This window comes from Cavia porcellus, unplaced genomic scaffold (genome assembly GCF_034190915.1).
Source record: "Cavia porcellus strain 051 isolate PalLab524CR breed Dunkin Hartley unplaced genomic scaffold, mCavPor4.1 scaffold_9, whole genome shotgun sequence".
NCBI classification, from domain to species: Eukaryota; Metazoa; Chordata; class Mammalia; order Rodentia; family Caviidae; genus Cavia; species Cavia porcellus.
In genome coordinates, this window is record NW_026947492.1 from 90,897,501 (window position 1) to 90,923,811 (window position 26,311).

The window sequence follows — 26,311 nt, forward strand, 5'->3', positions numbered from 1 at the left end:
CCACGCTTAAATATCTAAGAATTACACAGACTTTAAGGAAAGGTGCTACTGTTGTCTAATTAAAGCCTGTAAGACTCTCAGATAGTAAGACTCCCAGTTGCAAGATTTCTTGGTCTGTAACTGTGATGACCCTCTGAGTCTACTCTGGCATGAACATATTCAAATGTCATTGTTTTTATGTCTGCAAAAACAACCTAGATTCTCAGAGAAGCCACCTTCAAGGAAGGTACATGGGTACCTTTGACCCTCAGACTCACAGAAGGGCAGAGGGGTTCCAGGGACCTGACACGATTGCCTTGCTCATTTCTGACACTGAAGACAAACTGAAGACATTCCTTTTGTCTCCAAGGTGACTGATTAGTCCAAAGACAAGGGGACAATAAACTAAGATTAGAGGTTGGGCTCCTCTTACTGCCCAAATAAACTAGGAATTCAACAGTGTTATAATTAGGTTTCTGGTAATGTACTGAGTTAACAACGACTCAGAAAGGACAATGTCAAATGGCACAAAAATAGCATCTTCATGAAACACACCTGGAACAGGAGCTCTCAAAAGGCATACAGGGGGCATGGCGGTTTCTGCCCGGCTGCTCTGTACCTACCCTGAGAAGCTAGAGTGCCACTTCCCCAGGTACCCTCCGATGCCTCTGGCTTCCTCTTTCAGCACTAGGTGGCTTCTTCCCTAACCCATGTCCTCAGGGCTTGGGCCAGAACCTGGCATACGCTGTGTCAGTAAGGACAACGGAAGAAGCTAGTGTAGGTTTGAAAGTACCGTTCGGGGTGGCCAAGCCTCAGAATTTCACTCTAGAGGAAATGATTTACATTTATCCACTAGCTGACAGCTCTGGAAGACCATCATTATGCTTTCTTAGTAGACAGTGGCTTCATAACCCCACCCCAAAATCTCTATCTATCTATGTATCTATCTATAACACCTTTAAGGCCCAGTGATGAAATGTCAGAGGATGATCAGCTGGAGAGAGAGGAATTTTGGAGCTAGAGGAGAGGGCTGGGTAGGAACAGAGTGAGACCTTCTAGTTCCAATCAGACTACGGTCAACAATCACTAAGTCGGCCCACTATAGGCCTACGAAACCACAACCAGCAGCCGCCGGTCTCTTTAACTTAACCCTGGCATAGCCTTTTATTTTGAAGGAGCTACATACATTTAGCACTGCTATACGGTCCATAATCTTAGCATTATCAAAATCTGAATTATTAAAACATTTGTTTTCATGGAATTAGGGGTTAAAGAATTTTTTTCTTGTAGGAATTCTCATATTAATACAAGACAGACAGTGTATAGGGCTACAAAGTGAGTACTACTGAACCAAGTCGGTAGTTCTGAAAATCCTAACTGACTGTATTCAGTATTTGGTTGATAGATCTACCACTGATAACAGCCAGCACTGGGTGCTTACCCCGAGTTGTATTATGTTTATTGCTTATATGCATTTAAAATTTTTTTCTCAAATCTACTTTTTGACCAGCTTTCCTAGATTCCAGGAATAAAAACAAGAGTCCTTTTTCTCTAGGAGCTTATATTATAATGAAATATAATTTTCAGAACATTTAACCCTCATTACAACTCTTATAAGATAGGTTTGCTGTTGTTATTCTACTTTACTAGGAAGAAACTGAGGCAAACATAAAACTGGTCAAGACCTTCCTTGCTCAAGCGTACTGGCAGGTGGCCAAAGCCTGTCACACCTTCTCACCTACTATCACGGAGAAACACTGCCACTTGAAAAAGCGGCCAGTTCCTGACCCATCAGTACATTATGGCTAATATGTGTTTGGGAATTTCAAATCTTGCTCCCTAATTACTGGATTCCTTTATGATGGAGGGTCTCTCTCGAGAAAACTCACTGTCCTCTACATTTGGTATACTGATTTTATTCTGTTTGATAGAAGAATGATCACAGCCACACAGCATTGATTTGTACTCACTGTAGAATAAATGGATGATGTGCTGGAGACCAAGGAGAGCGACGATCCGTGAACTGTCAAAAGAAAAAGAAGAGAGGTGAGTTGCAGAGCTGGCTGCTGTGAAACCAAAAAAGGGACAGAGAAGGAGGAAGTCAGCAGGAGTGACACTGCCCAGCCTGGGATGGGCACCCTCACCATGGCCGCATCCTTCTCAGGTAGGGGAGATCACTGCCAAATCACAGCCAATTTCTGAAAGGAACTCACTTTTCTAGTCCTTCCCCATCGCCCCTCTAATCATCTAAATACACCTTTTTCTCAACTATCAAAATAATATACAATTCTGGAGCAAAAACTTTCAAGCACAAAGGTACTAAGAAGCATATTTATTGCTATAAGCAGGAGTGACTCATAATCCCAATAACCAGAGGCAACGTCTTAGCATTCCTGGATATTTTATTCCACTCTTCTTTTTTTTTTTTTTTGTCTTTTACCTTTTTATTGGTACTGGGGATCGAACTCACGACTGCCTGCTTGCAAGGCAGGTGCTTATGCCGCTGAGCTAAATCCCCAGCCCCGCCACTCTTTCTTCTAATATATTTCTTTAGGGCTGACATTGTGTTGCATACAGATTTTATACCCTGATGACATCTGTCACTTAAAAGATGAGCTGATTATTTTGAACCCAAGAAGCCGCTGGCCAATAGTAAACTCGTGTTTAGACTATGGAACAGAATATTAGTTTTAAGAACCTCTTCCCCGACATTAAGATTTTTCATTTGATTTCTCTTATGTCTACAAAGTGACAAGTAAGAAGAGTTCTATTTCCTAATTCAGGTTGGCACCAGTTGACTTAAAACCATGCTTGTGATGATAAGCACCCCTTCTTTAGGAGACTGTGACTGGTATTCATCTGAAAGCCTAGTCTTGTCTAGGATGAGACACTCTGGCTGTCTTCTTTCTTTCTTTGGGAACCGGGTTCTGTTTAATTGGCAACTTGTTGAAAGACAGAACTGTTCCTGTGTTAACATCACACAGCTTTCCCAAGCATGGCCGGAAAGCCTGCGTCCCTACTATGTGCTATGCTGCCTACAATGGGAGGCCAGCAAAGGGCTTTCCACGGGCACCAGGTGGCATGCCCCCGGCAGCTTGGCAGTGGGCAGGAGACCTGCCAACAGGACATGGATGAGCAGCTCTGCTAATAATCCATGCCTGCCTGTGGTCCCTCAGTAAACTCCCCAATGTTCCTGTCACATCATGAACCCCACATTTCTCTCCAGAGCATAGCCTTGCGTCATCCTTCCCATCTCTGTCTTGGTCCATGTGGTTCTGTTTGGGATGCGTCTAAACACCACCTAGGATCCAAATCAGAAGAGTCTCCAACGTGGGCTCCTACGTGAAGTCTCCAAGTCTCCCCTGAATAATCCCCCGCTGGGCTCCTTCATCCTACCTCCACACAGCTCCTGGCTTGCCATCCTGACCCTCTGCTTGCTTAGCCACTCCCGACCATCCTCACACCAATCCTCCTTAGCAAGGGTCTGAGTTCAAGATCTCCTCTTCCGTCTGGGACTGATCTGACTCAGACTCCATAAAAATCAGAGTAGGGTCTTATTGGCCAGTACTGTCTTTGTGTGTTAGTACACTGCACACATTCATCGAGGCCTCTGAGGTTGGTGGCCTAATGTTCCAAAGCAGGAAGTAACCTGAGCTCATGATTATCTGCGGGTGGAGAGAGCAGAGTTGAGGAGAAACATATAGTCATTCCTCAATCATGTGTGCATGCTGGCACTGCCAGGGGCTGGTTCCAGACATCGCGCAGGACCTGTGGCTGCTGGAAAATGGGAGTGTTTTCTCTTTTTGTATCTCACACACCACAAACTTACTACACGGTTTTAGCAGCAACTCAGTGCCAGCTGGAGCCACAAGCAGAGAGGAGTACATCTGGCAGGGTGAAGGTGGAGGTCATTACTTTTCTCTGCACTTAACTTCTAGCTGGCAAGGCTGTGGTCCAAAGGAACAGACTCCGCCATGTCAAGAGTCAACCTCGAGCTGAATGCAGCTCAGCACAGTCGATGCCCTGGCCCTCACAGGCAGCTGAGCCAAGTCCAAGCCTGCTGTGAGGATAGATACTGCTTGACAATAAAATGTTCCCAAGCTACAGAACGCAAACAGCTTGCTAAAGTGTGTTGTGCAGGTTTTCTCCCTGTACTTGCACCTCTGAAGTTTTATAACTACCAGGAACTATGAGCCTATCAAGAGTGGCCATCTCTGCCACTGAGGAATCGCAGAGAAATAAAGGACTTGCTAGAGTCACACAGCCAGTCAAGAACAAGATATGCAGACCAGAAGTCTGGACACTTTTCTGTCCTTGTCCTCTGCTGCTTCCTGGGAGTTATTTTAAGCCTTTGGGTATGTTTCTGAATGATTTCCTAATCATTTTATGTAATCTTTCAGGCACAAGCCAGGACTGATGTCCAGAAGGAAGATGCTTCAGAAAGGTGTAGAACTGCTAGACAGAATAAAACAACTGGGCATATTTCAGTTAATAGGCAATCAAGCAGCTCTCTCATCATACTCGGGCATCTCACATACAATAGTTTTATACTAATTAAAGCACCGTCTCATAGTACCATTGTTCAGAGTGATCCTCCTCATCATAGAGCATTTGCAGGTTAAAAAAAAAAATCAAACACCCAGTTTCCACCCTTGATTAACAAATGAATGAATGAAGGTCCAGAATGGTCCAGTGATACTGCTAAGCACACAATGGTATCGGGAAGAGACAGAACGTGCACCCAGAGATCTCTCCCTCCCTCTTGTCCCACAGCTAGTATGACAGCTAAGAACCTCGCAACCTCTCCATCAGCAGAGGAAGCATAACGAGGCAGAGAATGCTCTGACAAAATCCCAGAGTTTGCCTGCCTCGAAGAAGTCAAGAAAAATTTTAAGCTAATGGAGATTGAGCAGATTACTCTTTCACTGAGCTACATCCCTACCCTCACCCCCATTTTTACTTTATTTTATTTTACTTTATTTTAAGGCAGGGTCTTACTAAGTTGTCCAGTCTGGCCTCAAATTTGTGATCCTCCTTGTCTCAGTCTCCCAAGTCACTGGGATCACAAGCTCCGCCACTGTTCTCCCAGCTCAAACAATTTTAAAAGCCCAGCTAAACTGAATGTGAAGTTAGGGTTGAGTAGATAAATGAGCATAGGATTGCAAATCAGGAGGCTCAGGACCTCATTGTGTCCTAAATCACTTCTGCCTCAGTCTTGTCATTAAAAAATAAAAGCAGACCACAATAGCTGTTGGAGAGAAGGCTACAAAGGGACAATGACAACAATAGCTACCATTGACTGAGTGCTTACAACAAGCTCCTCTCAAAGCTATTTGCTAAATGCTTTCTAAGATTTATCTCATCTAACTTTCACTTCAATCCCCTGAAGCAGCTACAGTTATTTTCTACTTTTTAGAGAATCAGAGACAGGCTGCAAGACTAAGTCCCCTACCTGATATCACAATGCTAACTGTGAGCAGGTCAGGACCTGAAACGGCTGGAACTCAGAACACAAGTGCACTGCTGGATAGGAAAGGATAGACCTTCCTTGTAACTAAGCGGTTCTACACTTCTGGATTCACACAGGATGGGGTATCCGTGTTTCATATCGCACCAGCTCAGTGCAATGATCTGCAGTTATGGGACTTTTTTCTCCAAAGACCTAGTTTTAAAACAACTCAAGCATCTTCCAAAATTCACACTACTGATGTTGACTTTAAGACTGCATGATGTTAGTGCTGGTGATGCTCGATGCCATGGAAGACAATGGCTGGGAATCCCCTTTGTTTTCCAGGGTGCGGGGATAGCCCATCCAAGGCAGCCTGGCACTTGGAAACCAGCTCTTCGAGGGACCAGGGCAAGGGCGGAGGGGGACCACGCTGTATTTTAAAGCTCTGGGAAGAGCCAAGCCATTGGATTCGCTCTCTTGAAGGAAAGAGTGAAATTGTGCAAGATACTGACACGCAACTTTTCACCCCAAAGGATTTTAACACCCTTTTGAGTAACCCAAGATTTAGATTGTGACTATTTTGCTTAATTCTGGTTGAGACTTGCATAGCAGGTGCTGGGGCCAGAATAGCAGACCCCACAATGACAAAGTTTGTGCCTTAACATTTTAGATCTGGTGTTCTCTTGCTGTAGGTACACTGAAGAGTCTTTTAAAATAAACCTAAAGCAATTTAGAGCTTGTATTTAAAACTTGGTTTGCAACTCCTTGCATGAGAAGCTTTAAGTTTATAGTTAAATGCATTATTCAAGTTTTTAATGTTATAAAGCCAAAAATAAATTTTATTCAGAGTAAAAAAGGAAAAAGACTGCATGATGCATGCATCTGATGGAAACTATGGTACCTGAAATAACACAGACAGTCTGCTGCTGGGCCTCTTGCACCTAATCTACATAGGTATGGTTCTCACTCCCTTCAAAATGGGAAGGGTTAATTGAGTTGCAGCCTGCCACACACTCATTGATTCTTCCTAAGTTTCTGCTTTGCCATTATGGCATCCAGCACACCCCACTGACCACTGTCAAGAGGTTCTATTTGGTCTGAATGTGAGATGTGAACTTTTCCTCAACTATGCCCACAACCCTAGGAATTTGTCAGTTCACTCAGAGGAACTGAAAGTCCTCATTACTCAAGCTCCGTTTGGTTCTTGGGAGTACCTGATACCAAACTTCCCCAAAGGTGAAGCTGTTATGCGTTCACAGTACAGTGACAGCAGTCCTTACGAGAAACCCCAGATTTTGATATTTTACCTCTATGCCTCAGTGCTATGTCACCATGACTCCTTAGGTTCACAAGTCTAGCAAGAGCTTTTCATGGGCCTCATTGTGGCATCCCAGATGCCCCAGGTGAGCTACCTGACAGCTTGATTCCAGATGGAATAAATAAAAACTGTCTGCCGATACCACAACGGTCCTGGAGCTTGATGTGATGGAGCATGCATGTTTGGACAAGTTTCCACACTCAGGCCTTGTGTAGCAGAGAAGAGGAATGTGGCCCAGGACAGCTCCACACACGACTCATTACCAGGCAAGCTAGGGACAATCTGTGGCCATGGCTTACACACGGACTAGAAAGAGGCTGCAGACAAATTGCCTCCTCCCTCACTTTAGGGTCAACGTATTCCCCTAGCTTACTGCTCTAAATGCTTACAGCTTTAAACTTTAGCTCTTGAATCTAGTGAACCTCCCTCCCTGGCTCAGGCTCCTTCGGCTCAATCCTCTGTCCCTGCAGCGTCCCATATATGGACTTACTGGCTTGTGCCTGCCTTCTGATGTCACTGGATGCAAATGATGCATAAATCAGCAGGGAGAGCATGACCTCGCCAGCAAGATTAACCAAGATTAACCAGGAACAACGGCTCTGTAGTGAAACTCTTTTTTTAAAAAGGGACATTAGGCAAAAGCTGTAGCCCGTATCCGTGATTTCTCCCTATTTGACTTTGAACTTACCAAACACTCACAGATATTATTTGTTGCTTCCATCAGGAGGATGCCAGGCATGTTTCCCCACTTTTGTAGGGACGGGGCACAGAGGGAAGTCACCAGGGACAGACATGTCTATCACTGGATACAAGGCACCACACAGCTGCAGCCTCAGCCGCCGCCCCTGCCTCCAGCACCCCCTGGCTGGTGACTCCTGGCTGCCAGGAGGTCTGTCCTGAAGCTCCATCTACAAGCCATGGCACGCAGCAGTGTACCGTGTCAACATCTACCCATATCATCTCATCTAATTCTTATAATTCTGCAAGCTGAACACTGTTATTATTCGCATTTTATCAGCAAAAAGGAAAAAAACAAAACAGAGACTAGGAGAGGTGAAAAAACTTGCCCCTGATCATACACCCAAAGAGTCACGGAGCTGGAATTCAAATACTGCGAGTCTGACTCTGTTCTTAATTCCTAGCCTGCGAGGATGCTTTCAATGTCTTATGAGCCGGTCTTTCAGGGGCCCTGCGAGGATGCTTTCAATGTCTTATGAGCCGCGTCTTTCAGGGGCTGGGGGGTGATGTCTCCCTATACCATTTTGGCCACTTGTTCTAACTTACGCTTCAGCGGAAGGAGCAAAGTTACGACAAAGTGGTCCACAAAACTTTTCTCCTACAATTATAAAACCTAAAAATCCAACTAGAAATGTTCCCACTTGGCAACCAGGGAAGGAAAAAGGCAAAAGTGAGGGCACAGTTGAGCATGATGGTGCAATCCCAGCACTTGGGAGGCTGAGGCAGGAGGACAGCTAGAAGTTCAAGGCTAGCCTGGACTACACAGCAAGACTTTGTCTTCAAACACCAAACCAAACAAATGAACAAACAAGCAAACAAAAAATGGTGCTTGGCAAGACAGGAAATCCTGCAGTAGCTACCCAGCCAACGGGAGGAAAGAAACTCTCCAAACATTCACTGCCGAGTGGGATGCTAGTGGCTAAGCCTCACAAGAAGCCGAGACCCACGTGCTGACAAGTCAGCGAAGGGCCAGCGGAGGAGAGAGACAGGAAGACCCTCAACAGTAGTGTCTCAGGTCAACAAAGACAGTGTAGTTAGAGACCTTTGAGCCACATAACCTAGAGGAAAACGAGTCTCCTTCCTCACCTTCTTCAAACCCATCCCGGAAGGAGCCTGAACGGCTCATGGTTCTGCTCTTCTCGTCCAGTGACATGGAGCTGTTCCGGAAGCGGCTGTCGGTGTACGGATCGTACTGACCATCCGCGTTGGACAGGCTGTGGGTCCGCAGCATGGTTGGGTTGGACAAGCTCATCTGGGTGACAGTGGTGGGACTCGCTGGAATGAAAGGAACAGAATCAATCAGTGGACATACACATCTCTGCTCAAACCCCAGACAGGGACAAAGAGGAGACGACTTGATTACTAGCCATGCGCACTTGTGCCAACTCCTCTCCCTTGTCTATTCACCAAAAGGTAGTCCCATCAGAATGTGAGTTATACACTGAGAGCTAAAAATAAGGGAGGGAAGGCAGGTCAGCTCTCAAGCTGGGCCTCAGTTCCAACTTGGCACGTCCAGACAAGCTGGTGTCACCTTCCAGGCATGAGCTAATTACTCGCTGGGCTCATCTGGAACAACCCTCTTCGGAGCCAAAAGCCCGAAATAGTCCTATGAGGCTTTTGATCAGATGGGAAGCATTTGTGCATGACAGGAATCCCCGCTGCAAAGAGTTATGGCTGGGAAAGAACAAGGTGCACACAGGACCCGCTGCCCCTGCCAGGAGGCTTCAGCAACAATGTGCAAGGAGCCCATGTAGTGGGTTTGCTCATGACATGCCAGGTTGGTGATACACTAACTTCTGGAAGCACCCACTTGGTTTATCAGTAAGGAAGAGCTCAGCCTCACTTGATTACAAGCCACAGCTGTCCTCAGAGACTTGGAATGTAGTACTCCCGTACCCAGAGAAGGCTACAGCTGTAAAGATGAGACCTGCGCCAGTGCCAGCCAGCACCCATCTTCCTTATCACTATCTGGCTTATGCCATCAGCACAGTTTCCTATGACGCTTTGAATGGCCCTGTTTTACCCCGTTTTACGGGTCTGCATAGGTATGTTTGTCTCCCCAACATGAATCCCCAACTGGAATAGGTAGCACTGTGTTCAGGATGGTTTTCCCTTCCCACCAAGCCTGTCAAGGTGTTATGTGAACAGCAGGCATTTCCAAGAATATTTGCTTAGTCCAAACTTCACTTTTACTTCCAGTTTAGAAAACCCAGGAGGATGCTTATAAAGCATGGGATCTGCTGTAAAACTTACTTCTGAGGTCTCCTCAAGAAAATGGGTGCTTGGGGGCTGGGGATTTAGCTCAGCGCATAAGCACCTGCCTTGCAAGCAGGCGGTCATGAGTTCGATCCCCAGTACTGATAAAAAGTTAAAAAAAAAATGAAAAAAAAAAAACACTGATCATAAGAAAATGGGGTGCTTTAGTCCTTGCTATAACCTTGCCTATACCAACCATAGAAAGAAAATTACTACAGGACCAAAACCTTTGCCACTTTCTCTATTTCTCTGACTATCAATCTTGCAGAAGCAAGCTCTACTGCTGAGAGCCGAGCAGACGCTGCAAGAGAGGAGACGAGAGGTCTCTGACCACATGTTTATTTCCAAAAGCAAGATAACCTCTGCCCTAGGGAACTGTTAAGGCGGCTACTCACCCAGCTGGGAAAAGTTGAATCTTGTTCCAGACGGAGAAGTCACACTGGAGCCAGAGGAAAAGGGGGAATTGGCAGCGGTGTCCTGGAGGCCTCCAGCAGAGTGGGACCTCAACCATTCTTTCGCATCTTCCTGCGTGCGCAGCTGGGAGGTGGGGGTGTACCTGGATACACAGAGACCAGGCTGCCGTGAACTACGGCAGACACATAGAAAAGCCAGCTCCGCACAGCAAGTGACAAGGGCATAAAAAGAAAATCTACACCTAAAGATGATCGCTACACACCCTGAAACTCAAAGAGTTCCTCAAACTTATTTTTTTTTTCTCCTTGGCTGCATTTGGAGGGGAAAAGTCCTAATTGCTCTCAGTTTGGAAGGAAAACCTAGAGGGAGGAAGATGGGTAAATCTCAAAAGAGTCGCCGCCGGGTGTAGCTGTAACGTGTTGCTTCAAGACAGTGTCACTCACGTCAAAGCCGCCACCCTGACAGTGGGAGTGCAACAGAGAGCTGCTGTTAGAGCCCTGAGGAAGTTTTAATGAGGTCACGCTCAGCCTCTGCATTCTACAGCATGAGTGAGTAGCCCTGAGTCAGAGCACAGCGGAGCACAGACTCCGGAGGACGCTGGTGCTCGCAGTGGTGGCTAGGATTGCACACAAACAGGTCTTCAGGAAAGGAGCCCTGAATCGCTGGGCTTTTTGTGAGGAGACTTTGGAAGCCAAGGGGCCCATGCTAGGACATCATCATATACTAGGACACACAGTTGGTCCCAGGTGTTTGGTGGGCACTGTCTCACTGAAGCTCACCCACTAGACTTACTCAGCAAACGCAGGTACAGTTACTCCCATTTGGCATTCTGGGAAAGGCACACCCAGTTCTGCACCCAAAGCCAAGGTTGCAGGCTGTGTTTATCTGATTCTGAAATCGATCCTCTTTTTCAGAGCCAGCAGCTGGAATTTGTGAGGTGCCTGAGTGGTCAGAGGACCCCTTTGACTTTGTACTGTGGATACCAGAGGGATTCCTCTGGCTTAAAAATGGTCTTGTCAGTGTGTTGTTTGGGATATGGAGGTGTGGCGGAAGTGAGCTAGAAAGGCTTATGTTCCTTCGATTCTTCACCAGCCCTGACGGACATACAACTTTTTTGGGCATATCCACTGCCTGAAAATCCCTTGTACGTCACAGATCCCTATTCTGAACCTCTTAAAAACAAAGCTATATAAAGCTTTGCTAGAGAATATATATATATATATATATATATATATATATATATATATATATATGTATGTATCATTCCAAAATATTAATACTTAGAACCTATCTTCCTTTTGGGGTATCAATGTCAAATCTGTATTATTTCAAACCTGGCATAGTTGCAGACAAGCTGCCCTTGTGGGGACAATGTAAAAACTCTTCATTTTTGGTTGTTGTCTTTTTGAAACAGGGTCTTACTACATAGCCCAGGCTGCCTAAAGCTCGTGATTCTCCTGCCTCAGCCTCCAGAGTGCTGGGATTGTGCATCACCATGCCTGGCAATGAAGCAAACTCTTAGGTAAAAGGGCCTGGCCAACTAGAAGGCCACAGTGTTGAATCCCTCTCAGGAGATCCCAGCTGGCAACTTTTACATTTCCATCTTAGGTTTTCAGAGTTGACTTTACTCAGAGCTCCTGCCACAAGGAACATTGATACCTACCTCAAGTTACTGTTCAGAACGCTCTCGGTCTTAAGAGCTGCAGGTTATTAACACAGACACACAGACAGCAACAAGACATTTCATTCCAAGTCCCACTTTACATGGTAGCACTTAATGCTCAGTGCAGGGTGATGCCAATGCTACAGCGGACGAGGTGTTTAGAAAGCAGGAGAAATGACAGTGTCGACCACAGCACAGGAAGACCATGGGGAGCATTAGCAAACTGAGGGTCCTCTGGGTGGCGATGTGATGTGATGTGGGTGGGGTGTATGGTGGTGACTTAGAGCATTCTGTTTCACCAGGATGAGCACAAAACCAAGCTGAGTCACGACTTCCTGTGAAGGGGAGGAAGCTGACCCCTACAGTCAATGAGAAGAATATTTAGACAAGGTATCCGAAATGTCAGATTATATTTAAATTGGGGGAGAGACCCCGTCCTTCTTCGCTTTCCTTCTGGTTAATGGGTAAGCATGCTGCAAGTCACCCCTGTGTGTTGGAAGCCAGCCACATGAACAGAGTGATCAAGGATGAGAGCCCAGCAGCGGCCAGGACCACTCTGCGCTCACCTGGGGATGTTTTTCATGAGATGGTTTTATCACATCAAGCCTGAAAAAAGCGCAGCCCGATCAAGCAAAAAAGCCACAAATGGAGAGAGATAAGAGAAGGTGAGCCATCACCCAGAAGTTCTCCTGCAGTGGCCAAAGCAGGGACCCCAATCCAGCCCAAATCCCCACCAGCCATGAGAGCCACACAGCCAATCTCCAAGGCCACAGCAGATGGCGTGGGTGCAAGGCAGAGACAGATACCTGACTCCTTTCTTAGGCAAAGTGTTCCTATCAAGGTGCGAGTCACTGTAGGAAAGTTAAAACAAAAAACCAGAACTTCAGGGAAGCACCAGAGAAGCAGGGAGTGGAAGGGGAAAGGGCTGGGGACCTCCCTAGAAAGAGACTCCCGTCACCGTCACCAGGGACCACTCTCTTACCTAGCTGTACATGTAACACATCCACAGCCAGGGTCACAAAAGGAGCCCAAGCCTTGCCCTGAGCTGACATGAGTGCATACTTCGCTGAATCACCAGGTGGCCAAGTCATTCAACCCCAAATATTCTTCCTTTTCCATAGGCTCAAAGCCAAACAGGCTGCCCAGCTCTGCACCAGCTATAGGGCTCCTAACAGAGAGGATGCCAGCCTCCCTACACCCCTAACTTCAGCCCACCCCCCACTGGCAACAGCTTCAAAGGAGAAAAGGGACTCACTGGAGGATTTCAAGAGGCCCGCAGTCTGCATACTTGGAATTCATCTGTAACAAGTGAATTCCAGGTCCCTCTCTATTTCTCCTTGTTCCTGCCCGGCAAAGATGTAGCTAGGAGCCGAGCTTCGGGCTGCCATCAGGCATGTTTCCACTTGTTGGCTGATAGAGTCAAGGCATCCGGATTTGCAAAGAACCAGAGTTTCAAGGCTCAGTTTGTTAGTCTGACACAGTATTTGGTGTAGACTGGGTTAAGAAGATTTCCACTAATTTTTTTTTCTGGAATGAAACATCTGCTTATTATGTTGGGCCAACCTATGGCTGCCCTCACAAATTTAAAGGTCAGTATCTATCTCTGAGGCCCACCCACGGCTGGGGGCAAACACAAATTTGTCGGTTTGTAAAATCGCTACACTCCATATATTGCATTTCACATGGTCATCACAGGCTATGGGTACATAGAACACAGCAGTCTGCAAGACGGGACAAGCCAAACTGCAAGAAAGAGGCTTGAAAGAGAGAAAAACCAGCTGTGTGGGGAGGGGAGATGGGGAAAAGGAGCAGGCTACATGGTGGGTGGTAGACGGTTCTGGGCTGGGGTGGGAGTAAAGGACAGGAAACTAGGAGGCAGGAACATGCCACAGGAGGCCACAGGAGATGCAAGTGAGAGATTCTGTCAGCCCAGCCAGAGTGAAAAATGGAGATTGGGTGGCCTTCCCAAGCTGGATAAAGAGGCCAGCCCAACCCTACCTCTTCCTGGGCTTTCTCGAACAGCAGAACAGATCCCCACTGGCATGTCTGGGAGGGGGGATCACAGAATACACTAAAGCCACAGACACAAGCGGAAGCCTCAGGCCAACAGCCTTGCACAAAACATCTGGCTTGACGACAGACAGGCAGCGGAACCTAGAGGCTGGGAGGGCCCCTGGTCTACAGTGTCATTACCTGTCCTGCTTCCTGGGCAGAGTACTTCTGCAGAACTTAGGGCTAGCAGCAGGGGAAGAGAGAGGGCTAGAAGTCCAGACAGGTAGAAAACAAGAGAAGGAATATTAGATGGAAGAAAGGAGAGGCAGTGGTGTTTACAATCATCCCAGCACCCTGCCTTTCTCCTCTATGTGCATAGACTTCTACAGGCATCCAGGGCTCTGAGGATGCTTTCTGGCTCTTCACACATTTGCTCGGGAGGGGACAGAAGGAGCCGATGGAGAAACAGAACACAACGGAAGGATTTCAAAGGCTGAAAGCCATTTCAGGTGGTAGCACAGATCTGTCCCCAAGGGACTTTCAGCAGCATCAAGCACCAAGAATAAACATCAGGCAATAATAAACAGGAAGCAGAGCCGCGCTAAATTCCACCCCTCGCTGGCTTTCCCAAGAAAGAGGAAAGAGCAAAACTCCCTCACAGGTCGGGGCTCGTGAGCATCTGGGGTTCTGAGCCTCATCTCTGAACTCGCTCTGGGAAAGGCATCATCCAGGGGCCCAGCACCAACCTTTCCGACAGTGTGGTCTTCACACTGTTGGTTCGCACAAAGGGCGTCAGGGAGTCATCCTTGGAGGAGGTGAGGAGGCCGGTGGAGGAATTGTGGCTCAGCCCGCCTCCACTCCCCAGGGAGATGTCAATGGACTCGCAGCTGGTGTGCAGGCTGCTGACCGACTGGAAGCCCAGCCCGTCCTTGCTGACCGCCGAGGAGCTGCTGGCTGTGGTGCCCCAGGTAAGGCTGTTGGAGGGGCCCGAGTGAGCTGAGCTGGGGCTGGAGGCTAGAGGAGACTGGTTGAGGTCCACGTTTTTACTGTAGAGAGGGCTGCTGCTCCCACTGCTCAGGATGCCACTGCCTGATGGGGATTCTAAGTTACCTTGCTGGGTCATGGTGGCATGAGGATTAGAGATGACCACTGAATTTTTCATGTTTTCAGCAGTGGCGATGGGCACTTGCTTGGTAGGCTTCCCACCAAAGAGTCTGTGAAGATACAAAGAGTTATGTGGGATGAACGCCTGGGGCCTAGGGCTGCCTGGCTGTTAGAGGGAGTGGGCCATGGTCTTCCCTGCTGACGGTGTTGGGGTGGGGGGAACGATGGCCAGAAAGTGAGCCTGCACCCAGGTGCCATCTTCAAGCTCTAGACTGCCACCGAGACCCTGGCTCTCTCTGACATGTTGGGTGATGGAGACTTCATTTTCTACAGACCTCTACACACCAGTCCAAGGTCTTGCTTCCATTTCTTTCTAGAAATCAACTACCTAAGAAAGGCCCTAGCCCAGGAAACATCTAAAGAGCTGTGTAAGTGATCTTCTGCCATGACACCAGACAGACACAAAGCAGACACTCAGTTCAAGGCAGCTTAATTCCAATTAAGATTTGGTTTCTTTGATCTCTAAACACAACTCAAGGAAAGGGTAACATGAACCTGGATTTGAATGGAGCCCAAGAGAGGCATCACCATCCCCAGAGGCTGGAGACAGGCCAACCCGGTGGATGTATTTTCAGAGCCTCAGAGCTTGAATGAGCCAATGGCACACACGGAAAGCTTGCTGACTTCACAAGACATTAGACCAGACACTCTGAGTGCAAACCATGCCTGTGTGACAGACACACAGAAATGCCACACCTCCCCTCTCCTTATGACCAAAAAGTGCCCCTGGGACAGGGAGTGGTACAAAGCCCTCCTCCGACCTTCCCTGGCCAGGATGCTCCTTGGGGACCGATGAAATGATCTTAAAGTTGGGAGAGTGTACCGTGTTCTAGTAATTCAAGGACACTATTTCACCCAGCAGCAGTAAAGAGTGACATAAGTGCCTCCAAAAGTAACAAAACTGTTATTATGATAGGCATATTCCTTTTCACCCTGATCCTCAAGACGATGCAAGTTTCTCTCTACTGTCTCCAAATAGTCCTAAAAATCTGATTTTTTTTTTTGTCTTTTTCCTTTTTACCGGTACCGGGGATCGAACTCACGACTGCCTGCTTACAAGGCAGGCGCTTATGCCGCTGAGCTAAATCCCCAGCCCCCAGATATAGTTTTTCCATAAGCCTTTTTTTTAAACTAAAATTTCAGGGACTAATTTGGAAATACATATGCAGTATAAAAAGCATGTGGGGAGGTTCAGAAAAAGATCTGGCTAAGATCACAGCCCCTCATAATGACCTGTGGTTAGCCATGGACTTAGCAAGAGGAGCAGGAAAAATGACCTGCTTCCTTTGCGCTGTTTTTCCTGGTCTGAGAGTATACCAAGACCTCATCTTGCATGGTAACTCAGTTTTATTAAGTGTTTCCAGGTCAGGCATGGTTGTAAAGGCTAACTTTTATAAGGACCCTTGGAAAAATATTACCACGCCCATCTTATAGATAAGAAACTGAGGCAGAATTAAGAAAGGTGACATGGCAGCTAATGAAGATGGGCTTAGGATTTGAACTCAGGATGATTCACTCCAGAGACCTTTGTTTTTTATCCCAACATGGAAAAATAACCCATCAACTACCAGACTGCTGGCAGGAGCTAACAAAGCAGCATTACCCAAGGAATGATACAGAGGAAAACCAGAGGTTGATTTCACTAAGAAGCAGGAATCCTTCCTTCAGGAAGTCCTTCCACATCCTCCAGCTCCACTCTGTACCATTTATTCACCCACTCACCTGCGGAGTGTGGGGGAGGCCACATCTGGGTACTTGGCCCCAGGCTGGAGGGTGGCTTGGGCCGAGCTCAGCACAGGTTGGGCAGCTGGGTTCACTTTCACTGAGTTACAGGAAGCTACGCTCTCATTGTCCGACGAGATGCCTTTCTCCTTATCTGTCTGGTTGACCAGGCCTGGCAGCGAGCTGCCCAGGGCTGTTTTCGAAGGCTCCCTCAGCTTGGGTATGGGCAGGCCTGCGGACTTGCTGCTGATGTTGGAATCAATGCTGCTGGTGCTAGACCTGTTCCCAGCACCATTCCGGCTGTTGGATTTACTGGGCCTTGGCAAACTCCGGTACTGCAAGTTTGTCCGGGAGCTGAGAGACAGATACCCATCGTCCTGATTCTGGGTTCCATCCATGCTCGTCTTCCGCCCACCAGACCGACCAACGAGCGCCGACGACTTTGGGATCTTGCCCAGAGTGGCTGATCTGCTGGTGACAGTAGCTCCACTGGCTGTGATCATGGCCAGCCCAGCCACTGAGCCACTTTGCTTCTTGAACCCAAAGCTGTTGGCAATGGCGGTGGGCGTCCTGGAGCTGGTGGGGAGGGGCTTTTTGGACTCGTCACCACTGCTGCGGCCTGCGTCAGATGGGGACCGCTTCACTTGGGAGGCTTTGGGTGAAAGCCTTCCCTTCTCTGACACTTTTGCATCATCTGTTTTTCCTGAGCAAGAAATCAGCCAGGTTATTTACAAATCAAGAAACCAGCCCCTCCTGCTCCACTAAGATGCTCCCCTTTCCCTGATGAACAGCTTTTTCCAGGGGGTTAGGGGGAGGCAGTGCCCTGGGGAGGCTGGGAAAAGCTCTTTATAAAGATAATCTAGTCTGCTGCTGTCACAGTGAGCCTTTTAGGAGGTATCAATGATTTTCCTCATTTGTAAAGCAATCTGAATCTAAATGCACCTAGGATAAAGCAATGCCAGGTGATTTTTCCTGATATACCTGGGGGTAAAAACAACGCTGCCTTTTACTGACCTTGTCCATTGCAAGGCTGTCCCTAACATTTCCAGGGAGTCATGCTGCCCTTATTTACTCTCAGCTCCTAAATCACAGCATGGCAACATGCCACCAAACAGCCTGCACTGGGTGTGGGCACTGTCACCCACTGCATGGTTAACCAGCATGTGCAGTTATATGTCACAGGGTTATGTGCTTCCGCTCAGAAAAAGGGAGGAGGTGAACCCTTAGACAAGCAGAGTACAAACCCAAAGAAAATAAATCAACAACTGGTAAGGTCAAGCCCTTGCCAGTTTGACTATGTTTTTTGTTTTCCACTCACCAGTTCCTGGTGTCTTCAGCGCACTGGCTGGGGCCGATGGCTTCGTCCGAGGCACGGTGATGCCCACCTGTGCTGTCATGCCCCGCCGCCACGAGCCTGTCTGTGAGATGACAGGATTCTTCTTGCCTGATGTGCTCTTGTCCGACTCATCCGACACGTCTGAGGGATTCCGCCTCCACTTGGCCCCCGGCTCCATCTTTATGCCGCTGTCGGACCCCCCGTCAGATTTCTTGATATCATCGCCGGACCACAGGGAATTCCTCTCCACTTGCGAGTGTTTCTCAGCATCCGTCTGTGGACAAAAGTCCCTGGGTCAGTCCTCGCCAAATCCCAAGCTGGGGAGCCCTGACTCCAAAGGCAAAAATGCCAGCATACAACACGAATGAAGGGGGAAATAGGAGGTAAGTACTTTCCAAAAGTTTGGACGCTTGAACCCTGACTACCTTGTTAGAAAGTATGATTGTAAAGAATATAAATGGATCCTTAGAAAAGAGAGTGAGGGAGGAGAATTAAAGAACCGGGAAAAAATGAGGGAAGGAGCCCCAGGGAGGAGAACCGGAAAAACAGATAAAATGTGGTGGGAATTCAGCCACCAACTCTCCTCCAGCCTGGCAGCTGGCTCTCTAAACCAGCACAGCTCTCTAGCCGGCATCCGGTTCCCTAACCAGCATCCAGCGCTGGCGTTTTCCTTTGTTCTGCCGCCTTCCCATCTCTCCGCTGGCAGTGAGGATCTTTGGATCCAGCACAGCGCCTCAGCCTTATACACCAAGTGAGTGAGCGAGAGCAGCTGCTGACTCTACTGAATCAGGGGAGCCCGTGGGAGCCCGGCTTCGGGGGAAGAAACCCTCAAATGCCACATTGTTGGCTCCCACCTAGTCTCATTTGTATGCCACTGCTTTGTTCCCTGCCGGGGAGCTGTGCAGACAGGGGAGATCATTAATCGGCTTCCTTTGGGAGACTCCTGACCTGCCCGCCAAGGAGCCCAGGAGGGGACAGCAATGAGGTGCACTGCACCAAAAGGCACAGAGGACTGGACCTGAATGCTTTGGACGCTCCCTAGAGGCAGAGCTAGTAGGAGGAAGCCAGGAAGAGAAGGAGCTCGGTGCAGGGGAAACGAGGGCCACACTCACTACTGGGAGTGGGCAGTGCCAGGAAGGAGGGACATGACAAGAACCACTTGGTCAGGACCTGGCTCATTCAATGCACATCGGGCAATGGTGTGCAAATGCTTCCCTCCCTAGACACCATGGCCGAAGAGAACAACAGTGACAGACAGAGAAGTCAGACAGACAAGTCAGACAGACAAGCAGTCCAAGCTGAGTCACCTTTCACTCTCTGCCAATCCCTGCAGCCACTACAAATTTTGAATCTCTGTCCTAAGCACCTGATGAATCCTTTGTGTGCTCAGTCATTCCCCAAACACATACTGACTGCTGGTGAAGGCACCAGTGATAGCACACGAGCAGCAAAACACTCCCTATGAGAAACCCTGCCACTCAGCAGTGGCAAGCAACCCACACCGGGAGATCCCACACGGGCACGGGGCAGGAGCCAACCGGACCTCGTGAGGAAATGAATGAACAAGGATGCATGCACTTAAGGATGACACACTGGCTGAATCCTAGGCACCCTCTGCAGGAAGGTAAGAGCGAGGTCTTCATTTCCACTTCCAGATAAGCAGAAGCTAAAGTGACCCACTCCACCCCAACTTCTCAGCCCAGTGGCTCCTGTAAATGCCCCGGGTCATTCACCCCATCAGAGCCCATGCTGAGCCTGCTGCTTTCTAGGCATCATGCAGGGTCCGATAGCACTGATTCCCAGCCCTTAGGTAGAATCAAACTGATAAATACAAATATGCAATTCTGGATTCCACTAAGGAAAAGGGCAAAGGGTTTGGATGAGCAGTACAAACATGGACTTGGACCTAAAGTAGATCGTGATGAGGGGGACGGGATGGGGAGCAGGGGTCAGCTGAGAACTTTTGGAAGAAGTGACCTAAAGAAGAAACTTGCTAAGTGAAGTCCAGGAAAGCAGGCCAGGGAACAGGAATTGTATGTGCAAAGGTCCCAGGGCAGGAAAAGCTTGGCTTTGGAAGCATTTACTTAGTAAGGACTTCTTGGATACCAGTGTGTACTGGGTAAGCAGATTTGCACAGGGAATGCTACAGTAAACAAATTCAAACCTTCAGCTTCATGAGGTTTACATTTAAGTACATTCTAACATATTTTAATGTGCTCTGAAATGTACTATACATGTACCACACTCCATATCCTGGGTTACCATGTTACTGTTTGCTTGAATGTTCTTAGATCTAGTTCCCCAATGAAAAAACAATTAAAACTCATTGAGTCCTTACTATGTACCAAGCACTGAACTGAAGTGATTTGTATGTACCTTCACGTTTCATCAGTGTCAGAAACCATGAGGGAGTGAGAGTTCATCTTCTCACTTTTATACAAGAAGATTGAGACACAGAGAAGAAAATAAAATAGTTCAAAGTCCCAGTTAGAAGTCTGAAGTGAAACAAATCAGACAAACATGTAAATATCACATTGTCTCTGTGTTGTGAGAAACTAAAAATCTAAATAAAAAATAGGGCCAGGGATATAGCTCAGCAGCACAAGTGCCTGCCTGACAAGCACGAGGCTGTGAGTTTGATCCCTGGTACATTATGTACTGCAAATGTACTAACGAAAACAAAAATTGGAAAAACAAAAACAAAAACAATGAAAAGCAAGCAGTCAAGCAAACAAGCAGCAGCTGAGGCTGAAGACAAAGATGAAGAAGAACTAAAGATGTAGGTAGGTATCCAGGTTACTAATGGCCAAGCCCACACTTTAACGCTCAGGCCGCCTGGAGTTCACCGGTTTTCTATGACCCAGACGGAAGAATTCCCACACACCCTGTGACACGCTGTACTATCCCTACGCTGTGTGCTCCCGTTCTATCCTAGCAGGCTGGCTACACTCCGAGCCCCAGAGAAGCTTCAGAGGAGCCCCTGGCCCAAGATCATGGCTTCTGTATGTCTGTCTTTCTGTCTGTGAAGAATCATCCAGCCATGGCTCCCCCTACCTGGGTCTAGGGTGGTAGCCTTCCAAGCTCTTCTTTGAACCGTTGGGAGCCTGCCCTGGATGATCTATCAGCCTGGAGTTCACGCCTCCCCTGCAGATCCTTCCTAAGCAATGTGCCAAACCGCTGCATGGAGTGAACAATGGTAGCATCTTAGCCTCTCTGTCCCCAGAGTGCCCAAGAGGAGGGTCAGCAGCCATCCACATGGGCCTGCAGGCAGATGGGGGCCTCTCCCCAGCTCCTCCTTCCCTTCTTCTCTGACTGCTACTAGGGATCAAACCCCAAAGCCTGCACACTAGGCCTCACTCCAGAATTTTTCTTTCTTTTCTCAGACAGGGTCTCACTAAATCCCTGGGTTGCCCACGCTAGGCTCAGGTTTATGGTTTTCCTTCCTGCCTCTTCCAGAGTGCTGGATTACAGATCAGCTTCTGAAGGATTTTCTCAACTGCCCCACTGGGCAATCTTCTTAGCCATCAACAGCCTGGTGGGAAGGTGGGGAAATGAGCCAGCAGAGACTTCCATGTGAGGCCAGGCTTCTGAGATCGAGGTGGCAGACAGGGTGAGGCCAGAGGAAAGGCAGGCCTGGCCTGACCTGGGAGGAAGGGCACAGACTTTGGAATTGAAGTGCTGGACGCTGCCACCAGTTTGCTGTGTGACCTGGTGGAAGTTGCTTCCCATCTCAGAGACAGCTGCCTTTCATATGAGATGGGGTTAATAATGAATAGGCCTCCTGGGGAGGGGACAGGGAACTCAAGCTCAATGTGGAAAGCCCCCAGAACAGTGTCTCTTTTTAAGCAACCCTCCCATCTCTGAAAACCCCTGGCATTCGTGCCCATCGTGAACATAGATACCCAATTTTGTCTTTTGCGAGGCTACTTATCTCCCTGTGAAAGCCACAGGTCAGAGGTCAGGGACACTCCCTGCTTGGTCCTGGACCCTTACAAGTGGAGAAGATGACACAGCTGAAGTCCAAGTCCCACTAACAACAGAAATCACTGGCACCAGCATCGTCCCTGGTCTCCTGTCACACCACGTACCATGTCCCTCAATACACACTCTTAGCTCATTCGTTCTCCAAGGCCGTATTATTCTCCGTGTGGTACAGACCACATAAACCCAGGTTGACAGAGGGAAAATAACTTCCCAAAGTCAGCACAGCAATTCCCAGCAAGTGAGGTCCCCTTGCTCCAGCTAAGTCCGTCCCAGAGCCAGGGTACTGCCAAGGACTCCAGAACTGCCCATGGGAAAGGAAGGCCTTTCCCATGTGTATCCGAGGCCTTCCATGATACTGAGTGAAAACTCTGAACGGCTGCGGGGGGAACGCACAGATGACCACAGTTAGTCCTCTGCCACCAGCACGCAGCCCCAAACACCCTGCTGCACACCACGAGATGAACTGAAACTGCAAGCAAACTTCATGAAGAACACAGTAAATGTTAGGATACCAACCTGAGTGGAAGAGGAGAGGGCAGGAAACCCAAAGGAAGGGAAGGAGGGAAGGAGGCAGGGAAAGAGGGAAGGAAAGAAAAGGAAGGGGTAGATGGAGAGAGGACGCAAGGAGTTTCTGAGCACCTCAAGTCTCAGGCGCTGGGAGAGGCACATTCAGATACAGCTTCTCCATGACCCCCACACGATCTCCTAGATTGGTGTCATCCCACTACTTTATGGAGGTACTGATTAGCTTGTTTGAGGACATTGCTCTTGACTCAGTGTCTGTAGGGACACTGTGGTCTGGCTGCTCCCTGGACTCGCCAGCTGTCCTGGCGGAGGTCTGTGCACAGCTGGGGCAGAGGCAGCTGGCCATGTGCACTCTGGGACCTCCTCAGTGGTCCTCAACATCCCAAACAAAGGGACCCTCTGATCCCGTTAGCCGCCTCCTGCTCCTTCGATCCCTACCTGCCTTGCCAGGCAGTAAAGTCCCAGTTCCCCGGATGTGAAGTGGCCTGGCCTCGGCTTGCTTCCCCTAACCTGGTAGCCCCAGTTCTGGCAGCCTAGAGGGAGCCAGCCAGTGACAGAATTGAATGAGCCAAGTAGAGAGGTTGCCCTGGTGGGACACACTGCACCTCCTCCTGCCCTGGATTTGACCAAGGGGCTAGTCCCTCAGAAGGGGAGGAAGCTGTGAATCACACTGATTCAAAAATTTTGAGATTTGGGAACAAAGGAACACCACTACAAATCCACTTAGCGACTGAGGCCAGTGGCGAATAGAGAGCTCTGTAACTACTGGTGGCTTTCTGTTATCTAAAACCTGCTTTTTCAGTTTTTATCTTACTTTTTTGCTTGTTTGTTTTGAGAAAAGATCCCGTTATCCAGTCCATGCTGGCCTTGAACTCATAACAAGCCTCCTGTCTCCATCTCGAGACCGCTGGGATTGTAGGCAAGTGCCATCACATTCTGTTAATATTTTTATTTATTTATTTTTTTACTTTAATATTTTAAACTCAGATAGACTGACAAGAAGGAACTACCCAAGGAAGAGTAAATCTCTTCCATCTTCTCGTATCTTGTCTAAAGCTTTTTGTCTAGCATTCTTGAACTTCTGATGGGACATTTGTGAACTGAATAGGCCAGCAAGGAGGTGGGGTGGCCCTTGGCATTATCCACAATCAACTGTGTGGTGACAGGTAAGGCTCTCTAAGCACCAGATGTTTATTCTGAGTCAAGGTGGAACTTTGAGCTCTGTGGGAGAGCAGTGAGGACAGGGACAGTGTCCCAAGCTGGGCTTCACAGGAGCAACTAGACAACTTCAGAGCTTCCAGATCTTGGCTATGCTGCACCTGAATGGTGATAGGAAGTCCCCGGGTCCCCAGCTGTGTCTCTAAGGGCAGCCTGGGTGCTTGCTATGCTTGTCACCTCCACTGTAGGGTGAGTCTCAGGAGAAAAACAAAACAGCCAGCATCCACAAGAAAAGGAAACTTGGGAGACAGAACTTGTCTCTGATCACTGGAGTGGCTGCTCCCAGGCAGTGTGGCTTAGAGTTTGGTTTTGTTAAATACACTTGATTAATGACATGGAATTTTCTTATAATGAACTGAATAACGTTAAGGGGAGCCTGAATAAACTGTACAAAATTAATATATATTGCAACCTTATCTCTTCATTTGGGTTTTTTTTTTAAAATATATACAACCGCCACAACCTGTCTTCACTCCTCAAAAATAGTTACAAATTCTGAAGTGAAAACCTAAGAAGGGCTGGCGATTTAGCTGAGTGGCTCAAGCGCTTGCCTGGTAAGTAGGAGTTTGATCCCTGATACCAACAAAACAAAACATAAAGTGAAAACAGCAAATCCCGAAGGCAGCACCCAAGGGGCCCCTGCTGCTGGCAAACATCAGGGCAGAAAAAGTTTGTCCCCCAATCACCCTGAGTGTTGACACACCCTCTCTATAGCTCCGATCTCTCAGGAGAGGTTGTGAGAGCCAAGATGTCACAGCACTGGAAGAGGGGTGTGTGAGAGGGAGGCACCGTGTCTGTCCTGCCCTCTCTGGGTACTTGGTGGAAACGTGGTCCCATCAGGTATCCTCAGGGGTTCAGCCGCCCCTACAGAGGATCCCACCAGTGGCAGAACCCAGTGATATCAAAAAGTTTGTCTACACCAGCACTACCACGCTGACCAGCCCTCGCACTGGTCAACCCAATGTGGGGATAAGCTGGCCGAGGACATGTTCCCCAAACTCTCAGGGCAGCACTCACTTTTCCAACAGGGAAACCTGAGCGGGTGAGCACAGGTGCTCCCATGAAATGTGCTGTGTTTCAAACCTGACATCTGAGAGTCTGGGGGAGTTGAAAGATACCCCTTCCCCGGGCTCAGGCGGGTATTTTGAAGTCGTGCAGCTGGTTGGCACATCTAGGGTGCGCTGGGGAGAGCAGCCTGTCTGAAGGGAAGGACACAGGCACATCTGTTGACAGTTGCCACATGGAGCAAAAGCTGTACTTTTGATTTTTAAAGAGAAACCAGAAACTCATTTTCCTATGAAATAATGCACTTTTGGAATCGTACTTACAAGGAGAATAATACTGCAGGTTAAACAGAACATGCTGGTAGGGGCCAAAGATGGATACACTGACTGTCCCCAGCCTCAGACCTGGACGTGCTGACATCCTGGTCCAGGTTCCCAATCTTTGTTCCCACCCACCTCTCCCAAGAAATGGGACATATATGTCCAAGGCTCAGCAGAGGCTCTCGGAATGAAGGTGGGGCCACACTCCAGGCTAGGATCTGCAACAGAGCCCAACACCCTTTGGTTTGTTTCTACTTATTTATTTTTTGGTGGCAGTTTGGTTTGTTTGTTTTAGACAGTCTCGCTATGTCATTCATTATTAGGACAGACTTCAACTCACTGTGTAACCTCGGCTGGCCTCAGACTCGGAAATTCTCCTGCCTCAGCCTCCTGAGGCTGGGGCCTCCACGCTTTAGCCTGACTTCTGCTCTCCCCAGATGGCCCCATGCCCCCGTGCTCCATACCTGCACGTCCAAGTTCTTGCGGGAAGAGGCAGGTGTGTTGGCGTAGGAGCTGATGGAAGAGCTGGTGTTGATGTCATCCGTGCTGAGGTTGTCGATGGTATCACTGATGCCACTGCTGACGGAGCTGCTGTCGTCCCAGCTGCCAAGACAAACACATCCTGAGCATACACCCTCACTGCCTTCTGAGAGAGACAGCCCTGCCTGCAGACTAACGTCTTGAGAAGCTGTTTGGCCCGGGAGGAGATGGCTTAAAATTCTAAATTTATGACAGTAAAATGTACTTGCATGTGGTGCTTCCAGAGCAGAGTTCACCTTGATACTGCTGCCCCTGCTCCTCTGGGACTTCACAAGCCAGCTGCTCCTTTCTGGCCCAGGGCAGAGTGGAGCAGGAAGTTCAGGGACAGAGCTGCAGGCATGCAGGGGACACTGGACAGCATAGCATGCCTGCCTGGATGGCCGTGGGAAAGAGTGGCTGCCACATCCGTGGTTAGCTCCATGCAGAATGATACCCTGGATACGCTACATCTCCCACCCCTCAGCTTTGCTGGGATCACCCCCAGCTCCTCAGAGAGATCTAGCAACAAGCCTCCGTTCTTTCCTCTTTACTCCCCACCCATATCACCATGGCCTTCAAGCCAATGCTTGGCCCTATTATCCTGCTTGCAAAATACACCTGAATATGGTCACCCTGCAGTTCAAGGCACTGTCAGCTCAGTCTGGGTCACTGCAGAAAGGCCAGCAGGTCTCTGTGCTCCTTCTAATGA

At 48.4% G+C, this 26,311-nt stretch overlaps 1 protein-coding gene across 10 annotated transcripts in view; it reads right to left on the reverse strand.

The window, feature by feature from the left end:
- Positions 1–26,311, reverse strand: part of Nav2 (neuron navigator 2) — a 669,303-nt gene that overhangs the window by 50,861 nt on the left and 592,131 nt on the right. For 6 of the 10 annotated variants that reach the window (XR_010049935.1, XM_063256804.1, XM_063256802.1 and 3 more), the window contains 9 exons: positions 25,548–25,686; positions 18,014–18,305; positions 16,696–17,398; positions 14,556–15,023; positions 14,011–14,076; positions 12,624–12,668; positions 10,136–10,296; positions 8,571–8,759; positions 1,950–2,002 (listed from right to left, as the gene is read on the reverse strand). Coding sequence is in view for 9 of the 10 variants with exons in the window: in XM_063256804.1 (XP_063112874.1) it covers positions 1,950–2,002; positions 8,571–8,759; positions 10,136–10,296; positions 12,624–12,668; positions 14,011–14,076; positions 14,556–15,023; positions 16,696–17,398; positions 18,014–18,305; positions 25,548–25,686 (2,116 nt within the window). In the remaining variant the exon portion in view is untranslated. The remainder of the gene's footprint in view (positions 1–1,949; positions 2,003–8,570; positions 8,760–10,135; positions 10,297–12,623; positions 12,669–14,010; positions 14,077–14,555; positions 15,024–16,695; positions 17,399–18,013; positions 18,306–25,547; positions 25,687–26,311) is intronic. The other 4 variants (XM_063256801.1, XM_063256806.1, XM_063256803.1 and 1 more) reach the window with 4 other exon arrangements.